The sequence below is a fragment of the Epinephelus moara genome, chromosome 20, assembly GCF_006386435.1.
Source record: "Epinephelus moara isolate mb chromosome 20, YSFRI_EMoa_1.0, whole genome shotgun sequence".
Lineage (NCBI taxonomy): Eukaryota > Metazoa > Chordata > Actinopteri > Perciformes > Serranidae > Epinephelus > Epinephelus moara.
This window is the reverse complement of record NC_065525.1, coordinates 42,994,179-43,014,131: the sequence shown is the minus strand read 5'-3', so window position 1 is coordinate 43,014,131 and position 19,953 is coordinate 42,994,179. Positions and strand designations below refer to the sequence as shown.

The 19,953-nt window shown below is 42.8% G+C and overlaps 1 protein-coding gene across 2 annotated transcripts in view; it reads left to right on the top strand.

Annotated features, from left to right (window-relative positions):
- The window catches only part of LOC126407700 (plasma membrane calcium-transporting ATPase 1-like), a 50,489-nt gene that overhangs the window by 13,993 nt on the left and 16,543 nt on the right, over positions 1-19,953 (top strand). For both annotated transcript variants that reach the window (XM_050072841.1, XM_050072842.1), the window contains exons 3-9: positions 3,994-4,191; positions 5,143-5,400; positions 7,106-7,231; positions 9,335-9,463; positions 12,526-12,552; positions 17,711-17,854; positions 19,283-19,497. In XM_050072841.1, coding sequence (XP_049928798.1) covers positions 3,994-4,191; positions 5,143-5,400; positions 7,106-7,231; positions 9,335-9,463; positions 12,526-12,552; positions 17,711-17,854; positions 19,283-19,497 — 1,097 coding nt within the window. The remainder of the gene's footprint in view (positions 1-3,993; positions 4,192-5,142; positions 5,401-7,105; positions 7,232-9,334; positions 9,464-12,525; positions 12,553-17,710; positions 17,855-19,282; positions 19,498-19,953) is intronic.

Below are 19,953 nucleotides of genomic sequence, written 5' to 3'. Positions count from 1 at the left end.
AGACAGTGGACTCAGTGTGTCCCAGTGTGTCTTATAGTGAACTACAGACAGTGGACTCAGTGTGTCCCAGTGTGTCTCATATTGACCCATAGACAGTGGACTCAGTATGTCCCAGTGTGTCTTATAGTGAACTACAGACAGTGGACTCAGTATGTCCCAGTGTGTCTCATATTGACCCACAGACAGTGGACTCAGTGTGTCCCAGTGTGTCTTATAGTGAACTACAGACAGTGGACTCAGTGTGTCCCAGTGTGTCTTATAGTGAACTACAGACAGTGGACTCAGTGTGTCCCAGTGTGTCTTATAGTGAACTACAGACAGTGGACTCAGTATGTCCCAGTGTGTCTCATATTGACCCACAGACAGTGGACTCAGTATGTCCCAGTGTGTCTTATAGTGAACCACAGACAGTGGACTCAGTGTGTCCCAGTGTGTCTTATAGTGAACTACAGACAGTGGACTCAGTGTGTCTCATAAATCTGCCCTTTGGCATTTTCCTCCTCATCATTAATTCATTCAGTTTGTCCATCTTGCACACGCTCAGTAAACACCTTCAGTGTCTCAGCTCCCGCTGACAGAGAGAGGTTAAATGTCAGCAGCAGCTTGAAATCAGTGGAAAATCCATCACACTGCTTTACTTCTCTGTGTGTCTCTGTGGTGACAGCTGGGGGGGCAGATCCATTAACTCACAGTGTAATCCCACTCACCTGAAAGTAGAGGGCATGCTCACCAAGTTTCAGACAACACGAAGAAAGGTGCTGGGTTAAAAACCTGTTCAGACTGACCGAGTCAGCTGCAGCCGTGCAGCAGCTGCAGTGTGTCCAGAGGGATCTAAGCGTGTCCCAACATGATATTCTGCTCCTCAGAGGAAGCCAGTCTGCTCACCACTCCTACACAACACCACAATACTGCAGAGAGACACAAACACCAGGCATGATGAGCCATGTGTTACATTTTCAAAGAAATCAAGCTCAAATGATTGGAATTAACATGAATTCAATTTAATGCGTCCCACTTGGCCTAATCTTAAATACCCACGGCCTCCACTGCCTCACTGACAAGTTCCTGTTGCTCATTGTTGAGCTAAGTTACTGTATAACGANATCTGAGCGTGTCCCAACATGATATTCTGCTCCTCAGAGGAAGCCAGTCTGCTCACTGCTCCTACACAACACCACAATACTGCAGAGAGACACAAACACCAGACATGATGAACCATGTGTTACATTTTCAAAGAAATCAAGCTCAAATGATTGGAATTAACATGAATTCAATTTAATGCGTCCCACTTGGCCTAATCTTAAATACCCACGGCCTCCACTGCCTCACTGACAAGTTCCTGTTGCTCATTGTTGAGCTAAGTTACTGTATAACGAGTGTAGTTGCATTTTACAAAGTTTACACACGATGGTGACTTAGGCCCTGTCTATAGGCATACAGATATATTTGTAGATGCATATTTTCTTCTGCATTTTGGCCTCTCGTCCACACACAAATGGAGCTTTAGGTCCCTAAAACTGAGATTTTGTTAAACCCTGTTTAAGGTGCAGATTTTTTAAAACTCCAGTCACTGTTTATCTGTGTGGACATGTAGTATCTTTGTGACAAGGTGGACTGCTGAAGACAGCTAACACCCAGGCCACACTGCAGTGCTGCTCAGGCGCAGCTCAGCAGAACATCTAGAGCAGTGGTTCCCAACTGGTACAGCCACAGGTTCCAGATTTCACCTTAGCCATTAGTTCAAGGTCCACACAGTTTGATATATTCAGCGTCATACTTGTGTTCAGCCATGTTGTTGAGCTAGTTTGCTGTCATTCAGTCTACAGCAGGATTGAGCACTGAATGGACCTGCAACCCACTTTTGGACCCTGACCCCCCAGTTTGGAACCACTGATCTAGAGAATTTGAGTCTTGACTATTTTTCTCTGAGTGGCGTTCGTGATTTTTAGCAAAAAACAAACAAACAAACAAAGGCAGTGCAAATGGTCTTTTGACACTCACATTAGCATTGTACCACCTGCAGTTTCATGGCAGGTGGTACAATGGCAGTTTAAATGTTTATATCTGTCACAGACCTGAAAAAATATAAATATCTATTTTTAACTCAACTTTTCCTGTTTCCATTTCAAAATAAAAGTCATCTGACAAAGTTTCTGTGGACACAATCTCTTCATTTGTTAACAAAAGGCCTTTTTTTTTGGTGAAATTTTTGCAGAACCTTGTTGTTGACAACGCGGTGGCTTGTACAGCTTCATATATTAATGGAAACATGGTAGATAAAGTTCTCACAGCAGCAGGCAGCTCTGTCTGTGTGAACACCAGACACATGCCAGTGTTTGGAGACATTTTCTACATCTGCACAGTAGTTTGAATTTCAAACATTAAGTGACAGCCCTCATGTGAACAGAGCTCAGAGGTTTGACCCTCAAAAAACATATAAAACAGCTCTTTGTGGAACTAGATGATTTTATTTCCTCTGGGTCCCTTAACAGGTTAATCTGGCTGTGACTTTCTTCTGGAGAATTGCTGCATATGTTCATGTTTCCACTGCGGGCTTTGACTAATAACTGAAAGGACAATTTCTCTGTTGTTGTTCTCTGATATTAAACTTTTAATGGTCAAAACAAATAAGATGGACAGCGTTCATGTAAACCTCAGCAGGATTCAGCTGCGGGAGAAAAGGGAAACAGAGGTGTCGTCCTCACAGAGTTTTGCGCATTCTCCAATATGTAATGCTGCAACATTTTCATCTTTAAGGTTTCTGACAGCCGAATTCAGACAACAGTCTCCACGGTCATGGAAAACCTGGAAAAGTCATGAAACTTCACAGTCTCATTTTTCAGGCCTGGAAAAGTTGTGGAATTGGTAAAAATAATTGAAAGTTTTGGAAAACTTTGGAACTTTGTTGAAATTAATTGGCACAATAATCTTCTGGGGATAACATTCAACGTAATGTAGCATAACAGCAAATTTATTTTCTTTAAGTCACTATAACATATAGTTTAAGTACCGACATATCAATGCGTAGTTGTCGCATCAAAGGATGTGCAATGTGAAGTAAGACAAATTAACTCCAGCAACTTATTTGATGTTTGATACAAGTGGGAAACTTGCACGGTTCTCATTTTCCATGACTTATACCGGCCAAGCCTGTCGCTTTTAGATGTTACGTGTAAATGTGGCGTAGTTTGATGGTGTCTGTTATGGGAAACAAGACTCTCCTTCATGTGTGTGTGGAAAACTATTGTAACCAGGCCGGCAAGGGTGAGCACCCTGTAGACAGTCATGTGTATTTATGTACGGTGTCAGTTATTTTGGGATGAAAGGTGCATTTAGCTGGGTTGTTGTTTTTCGTTTTTGTTTTTGTGTTTTTTTTGCTCGCATTGATGTTTGTCTGTAAAACACCTCAAAGGTCAAAACGTTGCCTCATTACGTTTCCTTCTGAAGCCAAATATAAACTGTGCGGAGGTTCAGATCATCATCAGTGAGCTAGAGCACATGTGGAGTGCTATAATAACCCAACAGTGTACGTAGGAGACACATTGGATCCTGAAACATTAATGACACGGTGTGACGTCACGTTCTGATTTTGTCATATCACATACAGTAGTTTTCCACCCTGTCACAACAGATCTGTCCGTTCTATCCACGTGTTAGTTTTATCTTCTTGTTGATTTTCTTCTGTTATTTAAATCTAGTTTTAAATAACATTTTTATTCTGAATGATACTGAATGATGACAGTATACTGTGTCTGCTCTATTTATTTTTTAATCTAAGTTGCCAGATGTCATTAATTCTGCTGTATTGTTTTAGACACTTTCACTTTCATCCTGAACCTAATAATCATATGACCATAAATCACATCTTGACTTAAAATGTTGTTTTTCAGAGTTAAAAACACATGAAGAGGTTAGGATTAAACATAATCATGGTGTAAACCAGGATCAGATGAGGACTTGTCTCTGATGTTGTCTTTGTGTCTCCTGCTGCAGGTTTAGATGGAAACTCGGAGGACATTGACAGAAGGAAACAGGAGTTTGGACAGAACCTCATCCCTCCTAAAAAGCCAAAAACCTTTGTGCAGTTAGTGTGGGAAGCCCTGCAGGATGTGACGCTAATCATCCTGGAGGTGGCAGCGATCATTTCACTAGGCCTTTCTTTCTACAGCCCGCCCGATGGTAACAGACAAAGTGAGTTTTAATGAAACCTTTACACCTTCAGATAAGTATCTGTACTTAACTTTTATTGTCATGAATCTGTGTGAAGGCGTCTCGCTGAATGTTTAGAGGGGCATTGTGGTGAGACATTTGCAGAGCTGTCAGATGATCAGACGGTCACAATGTGTTAACTGTTTTCTGTTGTGGCAACATCAGGCTTCAGTCAGTGCAGGGTTCTGGGACTTTGTGTCCTTTCTGTGTGACACTGATTCATGAAAGTTACACTGCAGTCCAGCTCACCTGCAGAGCAGCTGAGTCAGAGTGAAATATATCAACATACAGGTCAAGTCTCAGTTTTTACTTGTTAAGGTTGAAATACATGGGGCATGAAGGCAATCCATCAAGCCTCTTGTGGCATGCCCGCAGCAGAGAGCGTCCATTCTCATCAGCTGAGGCGGCTACACTGATCACAGAGGCCACGGCAACATCACGCTGTTCTTCTCAGTTTTTACCTGGCTGGTCTTTTTTCTTTTGTCTTTGCGGCCCTTCAACAGGTAAAAACTATGTAGACAGCTGCTTTCACACAGCTGCACTGTAATCCCTCTGACAACCGAGCTTCCTCAAAAAGCAAAGCCTTTTTAAAAGCGGCTGTCATGTCAGGCTGTTGCTTCGGTGAACACTGGCAGAAGTGAAAGCTAGCTTGTAGCTGCATACTGTAGCAAGACAACAGAAATCACTGGAATTCCCAAAGATGTCTTATTTGGACAATTAACCATCTGGAGTTTGGTGGAAATGAAGAAAACTGGGCCTAGCTGAGGCCTCTGTGTCAAGTCATTGAAAAGTTAGAGAGACTTGTCCTTTAACCCCAGAATCCTCCTGCACAGGAGGGTCAGAGGTCACTTCCTGTCAGGCTGCACTGTTTGAATGTGTAAAGAAACACACATTCAGAAAACTAACACCCCGGCCTATGTTGTCTCTGTTCAGATTGTGGCTCAGCAGCTGGCGGCGTGGAGGATGAGGGTGAGGCGGAGACTGGATGGATCGAAGGCGCTGCCATCCTGCTCTCGGTGGTCTGCGTGGTCCTGGTTACAGCCTTTAATGACTGGAGCAAAGAGAAGCAGTTCCGCGGCCTCCAGAGCCGCATAGAGCAGGAGCAGAAGTTCACCGTGGTCCGAGGGGGTCAGGTGACCCAGATCAAAGTGTCAGAGATCGTTGTCGGAGACATTGCACAAGTTAAATATGGTGAGTGAACAAAAAGCAAACACTTATCCAGAGCAGAGCCCTTGGTTGAGAGTGATGACAAGAGCTGAATATCAACTTTTGGTACTTTTCTGGTTCTGACTGAAATGTGTCCATAACACAGAGGATCAAACAGCTAACATTAATGTGTGCCGGGGTGTCAGTTCTTAAGATGCTTTGCCAAGTTTGTTGTGCTACTCAGGTTTGTCGCCAACACTTTGTAGCATTGTTTGCATACAGGCTTATCAGCATCTTGAGTTTTTACCTGGTCGTTTTCCTGGTATGCAAAATACCTCCAAATGGCACTTCTGCTTTTTTTTTTTTACTTTGGACTAAAACTGGTCACAAAGACCCTAAAGCAGCAGCACTTACCATGTTAAGTCAGTGTTATGCTGACGACAGCCCAGCTGTTGGTGTTGTGTATGACAGCTAATGCATTGAGCTGATGGTGAGGGGAGGGGCTGTGTGCCCGCCTGTCTGCAGCGGTGATGTGTTTGTAGTTGTGTGTCAGTGAGGGGGTGAAGAAGGCACTGTTGGTATCAACCTGTTGCAAATGAGTATTGTATCCAATGCAAAGTTTTAGTATTGATTAGTATCTGAGAATAGATTTGTTTGACACCCCTAGTAGTGTATGTGCGGGTGTGTGTGTGTGTGTGTGTGTGCGTGTGTGTGTGTGTGTGTGTGTGTGAGACAGACACAGACAGCAAAGGAGCAGCGTTCCCCTAACAATACACAGTAGAGAATCTCAGCTTAGGTTTTTTTTTTCATGGTTATTTTGGAATAAAAATGTACCCACCATTGTGGCAGACAGCCTTCCTTCTCACTGAACTTAGAATCTCCCTGCATTTGGTGCTTGGCAGGTGTTAATTTCGGACTCTGTCCATATATTGTAAAATAGGGTGATAGTGTAATTATTGTGACAGGCCTACTCTCAACATTGTGTCTGTGGTGGTCAACACTTTACAGTTTAGTGACTTAGAAAACAGTCTGATTTTAATGACCACAGCAGAATGTTGATGTTGTCTGTGGGGCTTTACCTGACCTGGATTACATACGAATCAGAATCAACCATTTAATACAAATATTCAATTTATTTCTTCCCATATTAAGTCTCACAGTTTGACATCAGTGGGATGTTCAGTGTGACGGCAGCATTCACCTAATACAGTAAACAAGGTAACAGCACAAACGACGGATCAGAAATGTACAACATTTTTTGCCAACACGAGATATCAAACAAAAGCCAGAGACTGTGTTGTATTAAATTGCTGTGAGCTGTAAATTCACCACTTCCAAGCATATGGGAGAAGATAATGTTATTTTGAAGCCTTATGGTTGAACGTTTCTGCTCCTCTGTGCTGCTGCATTGTGTCCGCAGCTGTCTGTGCCAAAGAGGAGTGTGATTGCCAAGAGTGACGAAGCAGTCTAAGTTGACTGAAGGATCTGCGACTGACAATAAAAGTCTCCGACTTTCAAGGGGCAGCCCTGGTTTTCTGATGATAATGAACCAATTTTTCTTTGTTCACTTCCCAACATCACTATTTCATAATCACGAGAAAACAAAACTTAAAATATTTCCACCCTCCTCTGCTTAATTAGTTGTTTTTCTCCTCCAGTCGCCACATGACAAACTTGATGCAATGACAATGTAACATAACGACCTGATGAGGGCGAGCTGCTTTTACAGTGTACTGTGTTGGTGTCACAGGTGACCTCCTCCCTACTGACGGCATCCTGATTCAAGCAAATGATCTCAAGATTGATGAGAGCTCTCTGACGGGAGAGTCGGATCATGTCAAGAAGAGCGTTGACAAAGACCCCATGTTGCTGTCAGGTGAGTCAACTCTCCTCCATTCACATCAAATTACAGCCAAGTTCGGTGTGACCTGAGCTGTCACTGTCAGCTCTGCAGCCACTCTCTGCTGCTGATTTTCCACTTAATTATGCTCATCCCTCCAGTTCTCACATCTACAGACAGAACACTACCATTTCCTAAACTGAGATTATACAATTTTGAACCACCTGAAATAATAAAGAAAGGACAATATTTTCATGTTGACTTAGTTTGAAAAAAGACGTCGACCAAAAACCAGGTGGTGGTTACTGTTTTAGTGAGGGTCCCCACAGTAACAGTAAAGTGATCATTTAAAAATACAGAATTTTGGGAGGCATCCTACTGGATCAGATCACTAATGCCTGTCATATGGTTCTCATGCTGGGCTCCACAGACGTGCACACATACCTACAAAGGGTGCTTGGACCCAGTGTGTGCCTCTCGAAATACAACAACATTGGCAATCAGATAGCCAGTATTTCCCATACATGGATGTATTTATGGCCGCCCACCAAAATGACTGCAACATATTGATTTTCTATTTATTGTTTTTAGAATAAAGTAAATTAATCTATCTTGGCTCTGATGGAGCCACCTTTCTCCGTCTGCAGTAACCACCCTGTAGCCTCGCTCAGTGTCGCCCCTACAGCACTATCTGATCAGTTACATGTCTTTGGTAATGCACGTTTCCTGTGTTTCCTCAGGCCCAGATTACACAAATAGCGTTTTGCAGGTTGATTAAGTGCCACTAGTTTATTGTTCCCAGGCAACCACGGACTCACCTTCCCGTGTAATCAATCTACCGTTTATTTATTTATTGTGTTTATCCTCCAGTAATCAGTGCGTAGTTGCTGCCATGTTGAGGCAGAGGGTGCTGTCTGTAGCTCTGGTTGAGGGTGAGAGGCTGTCAGCAGATAAACAGAGATCTGTGTGGGTACATGAGACCCTAAAAAAGATCCATCATGGACGTTTACAGGCATTTTTAGGATGACTCAGGGGCAGTTTGACAACCTGCTGTCTATCATCAGGCCGTATAGCTCTGGGTATCCAACAACCACTACCACCAGTTTCACCACCATTGTTTACCAACCGTAAACTTGTTGTGACCATCACAGAAGGCCCGCCTCTCAAATCATCTGATTGGATGACCAAATAAGAGATGACGTGGGGCACTTTTCTGCTTTGAGTTGAAGTTTTTTCAACATGAGGAGTTCAGAGCGCTCCGTCAAAAACAGCAGGCACCTAGAGCGCAGAAACGCGAGGTGCGTCACAACACAAAAAGCTTCATTGTCATTAAAATACAAAAAAGTGCCTCCAGCTGCTAAAAATGCTTTCTGTGTGATCGTGGGCCTTAAAAAGTTTTAAAAAGCATATTTCCGTTGTGTTTTGCTGTTAGTTAGTGGATGTAACTTCAGTTGTATTGAGTATGAGACCTTCAAGGAGAGGAAGAAGTGAGATGGGTAATAGCTATCAACACTGAGGACTGCTGCACTGGTGAGCGAACAGACTCAGACCTGTGTGCTGAACATAAGACAGCAGATAACTACTGAAGTTGCAATAAACATCACAATCCACTAAAGGTTCAAATGCACCCAGTATTTTTACTGGATAGGGTAGTTGCTGGATGAAACCTCAGCTGTGTGAGTCTGAGAACAGGGAGGACAAGGAGAGGGAGTGAGACTGCGCCTGAACACAGCAGGATATGTGATTAGATGATCATAGTTTTTGAAAATGCAGCACAATGACAATACAGACAGTTCATATACCAGACGCATATGACGCAGACCTGCCAGTGCATTTAACCAGCACTGGACTCATCTATGAATCAGCTTACTCTGTTTGTCAGCTGAGAGACTTCACTCTGCATCATTGAATCACATGAATGTAACCATGAGAAAATTTCACACACTCAGAGAAAACACATATGCTGCCACACAGTCTAGAGCCGTGACATGCAACAAGACGACAAGGTGACAAAAGTTTTGACTAAGTTCCATCATTTGCCTCTTTATCTGCTTTCTTTATCCACAGTGGTCTTCCTGTGTGCTCACAGTAGATCTGTCCAAAGCTCCTAAAATCCCTCTCTCTGTCTTTCTCTTTCAGGTACTCATGTCATGGAGGGCTCTGGCAAGATGCTGGTTACAGCCGTAGGTGTCAACTCTCAGACTGGAATCATCTTCACGCTGCTTGGTGCCAGTGAGGAAGGCGACGGGGAGAAAAAGGACAAGAAGAGTAAGTTCAGAATATAAAAGGGATCATGGGATGCTGCTAACCAGTCCTCATCTTAATTTACAGTTCAGGGCTTCAGTAGACAAGTGTAAGTTGACAATTCGTAGACAGACAGAACTGAGAAATATCCCTCAGCCTGTGAAGGTGGAGTTCCTATTTCACTCCAGCAAATTTGTGTGTCCGTCCTTTGAGGTAAACATCTGAGTGCCAGTCCACATCAACATTGTTTTTTAAAGTGGTGTTTTTTTTTGTTTATTTTTTTTAATCAATGTCTGTCTCACACAGCAGATACACCTCACAAGGACATAAATAGATACAGATTAATAGAAAAAGTAAAAAATCAATAATGAGGTATATAAAAACTTAAAGAAGCTGAAAGTAAAATGTAGAAACTATTCAAGAACAATTAAAGACAAAATTAGAAGGTAAAGTGACAGTGGTGTGATTGATATCTAATATCTGAGTATTTCTAAACAGTGTAAACCAGATTAATATATAAAGAATAATAGCAATAGCAAAGCTTTCAATTTACTGATCCATCTACATCCCAACCCTCACCTATGGTCATGAGCTCTGGGTAGTGACTGAAAGAATGAGATCGAGGATACAAGCGGTGGAAATGGGTTTCCTCTGTAGGGTGTCTGGCCTCAGCCTAAGAGATAGGGTGAGGAGCACAGACATCCGGAGGGAGCTCGGAGTAGAGCTGCTGCTCCTTCGCGTCGAAAGGGGGTCAGTTGAGGTGGTTCAGGCATCTGATCAGGATCCTCCTGGGCGCCTCCCGCTGGAGGTGTTCCGGGCACGTCCCACTGGTAGGAGGTCCCGGGGCAGACCCAGAACACATTGGAGGGATTACATATCTCGTCTGGCCTGGGAACACCTTGGGGTCCTCCAGGAGGAGCTGGAAAGTGTTGCTGGGGAGAGGGACGTCTGGGGTGCTTTGCTTGGCCTGCTGCCACTGCGACCCGGCCCCGGATAAGCAGATGAAAATGGCTGGATGGATGGATGGATGGATGGATGGATGGATGGAGAAATTAATCATTTCAGTGCAGAGCTACTCAGAGCTTTACATCTGTCCCACAGACAATATTTTTGACCTAATACACAGTCACAAAACAAAGCTTGAAAGAAGATCAGCTCTGCACTCAGGATTTCTAGAAAGTAGGCTGTGATATGGTGCTGGTTATGGTCACTTAGCAACTTCAGATGCAACCTGCCTTCGCGTCTTTGAAAGTTGGCACAAAGTAGTAGTAACAGCCAGCAACCGACCTCTCATTTTCCAGGTGGTTAAAGACACAGCATATGTACAGCCCCTTATTACGGTTCTCTACCAAGCCTACTGAGAAAAACTGTTGCTACCACTGAGAAATTGAGCGAAACCACAGCATAAAGTTATTATAATAGATGATAAAAACTTGACTGTATGCTGCTGAGCACGTAAAGCATATCCCTGAAGCTATTTAGGAACAACACACTTGTACTAGCGTGGTTGATCCTGTTGCTAGGTATGATGAATTATTTTGTAAGATGTGATTGGTGGTGCTTTTGTGAGCCTGCATGGTGTGGACACCCAGTGGAACTGCATCACAATATGAGACTTGGTTTGTTTGATCACTCTGCTGATGGAAGGTTGACACAGACCCAAGTCATCATTGCTGCGCATTGCATTTATTCAAATATCTTAGTGTTCCGATCACTTTACTTCTGGTGTTATAGCATTATTACTTTGGGTGGGAGATGTGAGCGTAGCACTAATGAGATCAACCACAAACATTATCCCTGCACCATCTAATCTGTAGCTTTTCATCTACTCAGTCATTCAGTGTTTGGAGAATATTTCACTGACCTCTCTGTCTTTCTGCCATTTTCTCCTTTGGTTAAGAAACTCTTAAGCTTCTTTAAGTCCTCCTCCCTGCTCTTAACAGTTTTTTACCTTACGAGCTCTCTTACGGGCTGAGATGCTGTGTGAACAACTTTTATCTTTACCATGACGTAGTCTTAACTTTAAGGGAAAATTCTTAGAAAACGTAATAATTCTGAGAATTTTTATAGAATTTCTTCACTAGGAGCAACTCGTAGTGCCAGGAAGCTTTGTGCATACGGCCCCTGATGTTTTGCTGGACTAACTTACTTTATCAAGTTTTGAACTTGAGGTTAATGAAAACAAGTCTGTGATTCTGATGAGATAAGTCATTGTGGTCTTTGGCAAGTTGTGGAGAGACTTTGAAAAAAATCATTTTTACCCTATACTGTCTCCGTTCTTACCGACCGGTAAGAAGACAGAAGTAAGTTGCCACTAACTTTGTGTACTTCTGCTCTTGAAACACACAGCAGAAAAAACAATTGGTTTCTCATTCACATACACACACCATCACATACCAGTGATGGCAAGCTTTACCCTGCATTGCTCAAGACACACTTTTCTATGAACCCACACTTACTGTAACTAGGGCTGGGCGATATGGCTTAAAAGTAACACTGCAAAATTTTAAGGCTATATCACAGTACACAATTTATATCTCAGTATTTTGAAAACTCTTCTAAAATAGTGTAGACTACTAAAACACAAAACTATTAAATGAACTACAGTTACAATAAAGCAAAATAAGTAAGGAAGCTACTGTCATGATAAAGTTAAATAAAATACTGTTATAATAAAGTTAAAGTATTGTTATAATTAAAGAAATCAAAGCAGAATCACTGGTGCTTTTATTTTGAAGCACCTGGCTCGTCTCAACCAGAAGTGTTGATGTTCTCGAAGCTTCTGGTCAACACTTGGGTTTTAGCAGTTAGCACAAAGTTACACTGTTGCTGCTGTGCCTTAAATGTGAGGATTTATTCACTGTGAGCTGGAAGCACACTATATGTGCCAGTCACAGTGGTGCTCCAGGGTCACATAATGTGACTAAATAGTAGAGTTGTACTGATACTGATACCAGTATTGAAAATGCCACCGATACTGCCTAAAATGCGGTCACAATCAGGTGGGGATCTCCTTTAATGTTTTCTTGATGTTGTGTTCCATATGTGCGACTGACTAATGGCTGTTTCTTGCTTTTCCTTTATAGGTAAAAAAGATGAGAAAGGAAAGAAAGGTGAGCTTCACTGCTTCAGTACCGTGAGTTACCTAATATGACTCTGAGTGGATGTGAGGGTTGTATTAAACAGCAGCAGCTTCAGTTCATCTGTCCATCAGTGACCAGAGGCCGGCTCGTTCAGCTGGTCACTGTGTGCTCTGGCTCCTGGTTTCCTCATGGTGGTCCTGAGCTGTAGAACAACAGCTTTGTGACATTAGTTTCATCCATGGAGCTGCCCTCTTGTTCATGTTTTTGTTCATGTGTCATGTTGTTGGCTGTATGAATGGTATGTGTATGTGTTTTACGGTGTTGTGTGTGTGAAGTGTGTAGTAGCCATCAGGCGGTCACAGGGAGGGGTGGAGGGAAAAGGTAGATTCTTGAACGCATCACGATTTTCCCTTGAAAGTCTATAACCCTACATTTACCACCTAATTCACAACATTATGATTGCCTGTATGATTTTGTAAGTCCCGCCCCTTTGCGCTCTGTGCTCCAATAACAGTTAAGCAAGCTTTGAACATGGCAGAACCTCGGCCAACTTTCCTCTATCTTGTTGCACTTCGATATGCTATGTGCTCGACTCGTCTATGTTCAGAAGAAACCAAATTGGAAAGATGGTCAGAAGATGTGGCTGGAGGACTGTCACAGTCTTTATAGACACATTACAGTCTATATAGTCACAACCTCAGTTAGCTAATGTTAGAGAAACATATAGCTACATCAGAGGGATTAATGTTAGTCTAATGTCATAACAACATCGGTCAGGTTTGCTTTCCCCTTATTTCTGTGGTAACGTTAAAGAGGTTTGAAAAGGATAGGTAGGTTGGTTGCTGACATAATTTTAAGATGACAAGAATCATCGTAGTAAAGAGAGACTAACATCAGGCCAGCACTAGATATGTCAATGGTTAACCGCTGATTGGCTGACCACAGAGAATCTTTTTGACCGGTTACACATGTCCGTCTATGGGTTCATTTTACTACTCTTCAGTTTACTGCGCTGCTCACACCAAAGTCTGGTGGGAGCAAGCTAGCGTCAGCGGTGGTGCCGCTTATTCGGCCATTACAGCTAGTAACGCCGTCTCAACCCCTGTGGAAACATTGCGGCCACACCCCTGCTCTCCCACCCTCACGCCCTCGCTCGTTGGCTGTTTGATACGGAGATATCTATTCAAAATAGTTTGGAAAATATTATGGTGTATACTTCATAACAGGACAGGACATTTCTGTTTTGTACAGTGGATCATTTGGAGAGGTTTTTGTTTTTGCACTTTATAATTTGATCACCTTTGCTGTTGCTTTCTAGTGTTTCAAACCAGTACAGGCTGGGCACCATGTGAATCAGGACAATTGATAGATCAATAAAAAATCTATTTTGCTTTACAAGAGGAGGTTCTGATCAAAGATCCTGCAGGAGAGCAGGGACCAGAGTTTCCTGGTCCCTGGCAGGTCTTCCCAGTTCCTTGCGGTCCCTGTGGTCCCACATGGTGCAGTGTGTGTCCCATGGTCTGAGCAGCAGCAGCAGGTGCTCCTGACTCTGTTGATGGTGATTAGGACCAAGCAGATTATCGGCCTTAAGCTCGGCAGCTGCTTTCTTCTCCTGCCTGCTGCTGCTGCCTGCCTGTCCACTAATAACCTCATTACTGAGCTGGGATCAGCATGCTCACACCAGACACACACAGAAACAAACACACACACCTGCAGATACCCTCACTCTCTGTCACTGAGCCGCAGTGTCAGTTGACTCTGACAGGGCTGTTTATTAATGATCCAGAGGGGACAGAGATGATGTGGTGTGGCTGGTTAGTTAGCTGGTGAGTTTGTTAGTGAGCTCGGCTCTGACTCATACATGAAGGCAACCAACACAGCACAACAAACCCAGACTGGGATTACACACACACCACCTACCTGTTCACACACAACATCACAGCCCCACCCTCCACTGGTCGTCCTGTCACACAATCTGACTTTTAATAATGGCTAACAGTACTGCTGATTTGGCCTGATGACAAAATGTCAACTGGTTGTTGACATGTCTGTCCATGTGTGATGGACAAGTGGACAGTATGACCCACACGCTAACGACATTTACACGCACAGATTATTATGGTTTTCACCCTCACTCTGAAAAGACAGTATTCCTACTGAGCTTGTAATGTAAATAAATACCCACTGATATTCCTGTTTACATGCAGCTGTGCAGACTCCAATTAACGTGCTCTAACATGTTGTTTATCACGTCAAAATATGGTCTGGTGCTGCAGCTGGAGCAGCTGGTGCCATTTTTGCTTCTTTGCTTCACAATAGGATTTTTTCGATTGAACTCGTTGGACTGTGTGAACACACCTCTTTCGTTCCTTGAAATACCTTCTTGAAAAGGTCGGCGTTGCAATATTTGCCTATACCCATGAACCTGTTGATATCAAAGTCCTCAATAATGTTGAAAGCAGGTGTGTTTCTCCTTCATACCAAAAATCTGGGCTTATCTTAAGGGCATGCATCTCTGTCCCAGCCTTGCAAAATGTTGGCACCTTGGTTTGTGTACAGCATATCATGAGCTGAATGTAAACAGGCAAGAGATCGTGTGTCAAAAACTGCAGTAAAAACCCCCATTGAGATGTGTATTTGGAATGTGCTGTATACATCTCCATAGAATGCTCCTAAAACAAGAATAAAATCAGCATATCCCACGTGTCTCAAGCTGAAAACACGCCGGCTCATCATCCGACAACCAGGCGAAGTTATTACTACTTTTACTGAAAGATCTGCACTTCCTCCACCTCTGCATCAGCTTCAAATCATGTGTAGACAGCCACTTATTAAACTTGATTTCTCAACTGAAGATCTCCAGAGCCATGACTCGCCAGGAAGTATTTTTTTTGGTCATTGTCTTTATAATGACGGGATTATGGGTCATTTGGCTCAGGATATTTTTCAACCTCAACAATGAGTCTCTCCTCGTCCATTCTTTGTCACACACGAGACACAGCAACAGCTACAGAGTTCTCTTTATACATCAGTGGTGAGGAAAGGTGTCGAGGTGCTACAAGAGCAGAGAAAAAGAGCTGGTCTGTACAAGCAGAGAGCAAGTGGGGGGAAAATGCATTTAATTCCAAGGGCGCTGAGGCTGGAAATAGGACAGTGGGTCGACGCACATCAAGTCGCCGCTGGTGTGGGGCTGTACGTTGAAAATAATAGGTTTGGCGCCAGTGTGTTTTGGTCTTCAAACGGAAAATACTAAATTCAGAGCGCCATGAATCAAATTCAAAATATAGTCGCGTCCAGAACAGGGCTGCAGGATTATTGCCAAAATGATAATCATGATTGTTTTGCTGTTATGATTGTTTGAGTTGATGCTGGACAAGGACGAGGATTAATGGTACAGAAATGTTAGTGATGTCATTCTTCTTGGCCTTCATGCGTTCATCATACAGCAGATTGTTGTGTTTTTCAAGTGGTTTAGCAAGTTAGCTGTGTTGCATTGCGGTGCAGACACGTCTCATGCACTCTTTGCATATTATTTTTTTCTCCTCTATGTCCAAACAACAGATGATGATGGTTGATGTTGTTTGTTTGGCCGTCTGCAGGAAGTTTTTTACAGCTTTGCTGGTGCAGAGTGCACGTGTAGCAGCACGACAGCTCATCAAAAGTGGAGACTTGTTGTTAGTTCAGGGAGTTCTTGATTTTATATTCAGCAGAGTTTCTACGAGGGAGCACACATTTTAAAGGTCAAGGTCATGGTTGATCATCTTCATTTAATTGTGGGAAGCCAAAATCATGATTATGATTAATATTTGATTAATTGTGCAGTCCTAGTTTGGATTAATGGAATATTAGTATGTATGTAGGAGTAGTCACTGACGTCATCATCTTCAGGTCCTGCTGTGTGATTCTTAGAAAAAGTGTACCAAATGTTGATGAAGGAAATTTTAGTGTACCGTAGTTTATGATCGGACAGGAGGATGTTAATTTTTGGGCTGTTGTGGTTGCTGAGATAGTTGACAGTGCCTCCCTGTTTGCTAATCCGCTTCTGTTTTAATTTGCTGTTGATACAAACTCCACACTTCCTCCGAGTTCACGTTGTCCTGATAAATTCAAGATAATGTACATTTCCAGAGTGTATCACTTATCAGGAACAGAGTCATGTCATTCTCACCACTTTCTCTGTTTAACACAAAAACGTCTGTCAATCACTGATTCAAGCTGATTCTACAGTTCAGATTTTTCAATTTTCATCAGGTCACCATCAGTGAAATGCAACTCTTCCTGCAAAGCTTTCACACTGAAAGCTAGAGAGCTAGAGAATGCAATATCTAAAGAAGCTGCAGGTGTGACTGCTGCATGTTGAAAAGCTGATGCTACACTGCAGAATGATGAATAATACCATTAATGTATGACTGATGTGGAATATTTTAAGATTTCCAGTCTCAGTTAACACTGAATGTGATGCGACAGTTAGTCAAGTTTAATTCACTTTAAGGGTCACTGTGTCAAATGTGTAAGTCTGATTGCTTCCACAGCAGCATTGTTAAAAACAGCACAAGTGTTACTCCATTTTGACCAAAAATAATGTATGCAGAGTGAAAATTGTGGGTGTGACAGCGAGTTAAAGAGAAATGTTTAAGAGGCTCTCTGCACTCTGACAGTTGAGTCCTCCACTTTGGCTCTGAACGTTCATCCAATACAAACCAGTATAAAAACCTGAGAAGGGCATTTTTACCAAGCTCCAAACAAGTCTGAATATTTCAGAAAGTTTGCACACTTGTCCTAATTGAGCTGAATATTTGATGTTTAAAGGAGGTTTCTATGTTGAAAAATGTGGCGGGAGTAGCGTGACAAAAGGGTGGGCAGAATTTTTACGTAGAATAACACAGGGTTTGGAGCTTTGCAGCATTCCCACCCAATAATCCTTCTTAGGCTTTTCATGTGAAACATCTGCAGGAAGTGTTGATTTTATTGACAGCTCTTAACAGTGATTGGAACAATTTCTTCTACTCTTCTTCTTCTACCATGTTTTTACCAGACTCTGCCATTATTTGAACACTGGCTTGAATTTAAGAATGTATGATTGACCTTTATAAATAACATTGACTTGACTTTACGTATCAGCAGCAGGAGTTTTGATGGTTTGTGTCCAAAACCTGAATGTTTTACTGACCTTATGTGTCCTCTGTAGGCAAAAAGAAAGAGGAACCCACGGTGGAGATGCAGCCGCTCAATGATGACGGAGAACCAGAGAAGAAGAAAAACCTACCAAAGAAGGAGAAGTCGGTCCTCCAGGGGAAGCTGACCAAACTGGCTGTGCAGATCGGCAAAGCAGGTACAAAGAGTATCAGAGGAATGATGAATGTCACATCATCTGAGGGTTGAACACCACCTTCCTGTTGGGTGGAGTCCACAGTCCTGAGTTCCTCCAAAATGACATAATCCACTAGACATTTTTTGTAAAGGTGAACCCACCACATCTATGAGCTCCTGTAACTCACCTCCATCTCTCTCAGTGCTTTTTGTGTTGGTGTGTGTAAACATGGTGTATTACTGCTTACACCGTGATGTGGGCTGATCTATTGGGCCCAATATGTGTTTGTACAGACTAGAGCCAGTATCTAACAAGCATCATGGAAGGAAATCAGTCCTACGACAGATATGTAGTTCTGCTTTCAGCCGCTCAGTTCCAGAGGTGTCCTAACTCTTTAGGAGTTGCAGGAGAGACGTTCATTGGTGAAAAAAGACGATTAAAAGAAACTGTTGTGACTGATTTGCAACAGTGATGATTCTGTCACAGCTGGACAGTCAATCTTTGATTACGTTTATGATGTAGATTCATTCATTTATAGATTTATTAACAGATTCATGCAAATTTGGTATTCATCTATTTCTGAACTTATTTCAGTTTGGTTCAACAGTGAGGAGATATCTTTACAAACAAATGAAATTTTCCCCACCTATGAGGACACTTATAAAACACTTAAAAAAGGTGTAGTTAAAAGGTGAAGTGGACAGTGGAAGAGAAGACTCCATGTTCTCTGTGAAACAGTGACCACAGTCCACAGAGGGTTTGTGACATTGGTCCAGTGTGGTGCAGTGCATTCTGGTCGTAGTAGGCTTTTTACCTCTTGAGCAAACACAAATACTACAGCTGAGGAGGGACCGCTGCTTTCAGTTTACAACTTTTGATACATGTCTTCAGACCAGCTTTGAAAACATCACCTCATTTCTCTTACAGTCAGCCCATTTGTCCCAGTGCTGCACGTGTGTCCTTGCTTTAGTCCTTAGATCAAAGATCACTTTTTCCATAGAATATAGTTCCTCTTAAATGTCCATCCACTGTCCTGGACTTTGAGGGTCATGTTTAAGCTACTTCCTAGTTGGCCAGTATAACAATTTTTTTCCACAGATAAGTGTCCTTCTTATAAATAATGTCCTCAGGTACTTATTTCACTTACACAATCTGTGGGTCCCTGAGGATCTTGAAATCTAAAATTCCCTCAAGGATCAGAATAATCTTAACCCAGAATGTTTGTAGTTTTATACATGACCAGAATATGACTGGTTTAAGTTTTAGGTCAACTCTCAGCAGGATGCTGAAGCATGAGTGTGATCCACCTGATAAAAACAGGCCCAGAACACTCCTCACTTCGCTGCACTGTACACAACACGTGTTGTGCTGATGATCAGGTTTACAGCTGAACTAAACTGACTGAATGTCTTTGCTTCTCTTTGTCTGTCTGTCTCTTCCTGTCGTCAGGTCTGTTCATGTCGACCCTCACCGTCATCATCCTCATCACTCGCTTCCTGATCGATACCTTCTGGATTCAGGGAGTCCCGTTTACCAATGAGTGTCTGCCCATCTATGTGCAGTTCTTGGTGAAGTTCTTCATCATCGGTGTGACGGTGCTGGTGGTGGCGGTGCCTGAAGGTCTTCCTCTGGCCGTCACCATCTCCCTGGCCTACTCCGTAAAGGTCTGTTTGTATATACAGCATTTAGGGTTGTCAAAAGTATCGATACTCTGAAAAGTATCGATACTCAAACGCTGTATCCGGATACAATACTAATTTACAAAAGTATCAATACTAACAGTGCACACCACCTCAGCACCTGTCGGGTGCACGCGACGGGTCCGATGGACACGCGCTGTGCAGGCAGCGTCTGGCAGGCACAGAGCCCTCGCTGCAGCCAGGCTTGTTGTCGTCGCTGTGCATGCATGCACACATTTCTGTTGCTGTAATATGGGCAGCGCGGCTGCAGGAGGATCAGAGCAGCCAGTTTTGGTCAAAAATGATAAAGGAAAAAGCGCTCTTTGGAAATATTTAGTGAAGTGAACACAGCACGCTGCAGACGGCAGGTATCAATCAATCAATCAATCAATTTTATTTATAAAGCCCAATATCACAAATCACAATTTGCCTCACAGGGCT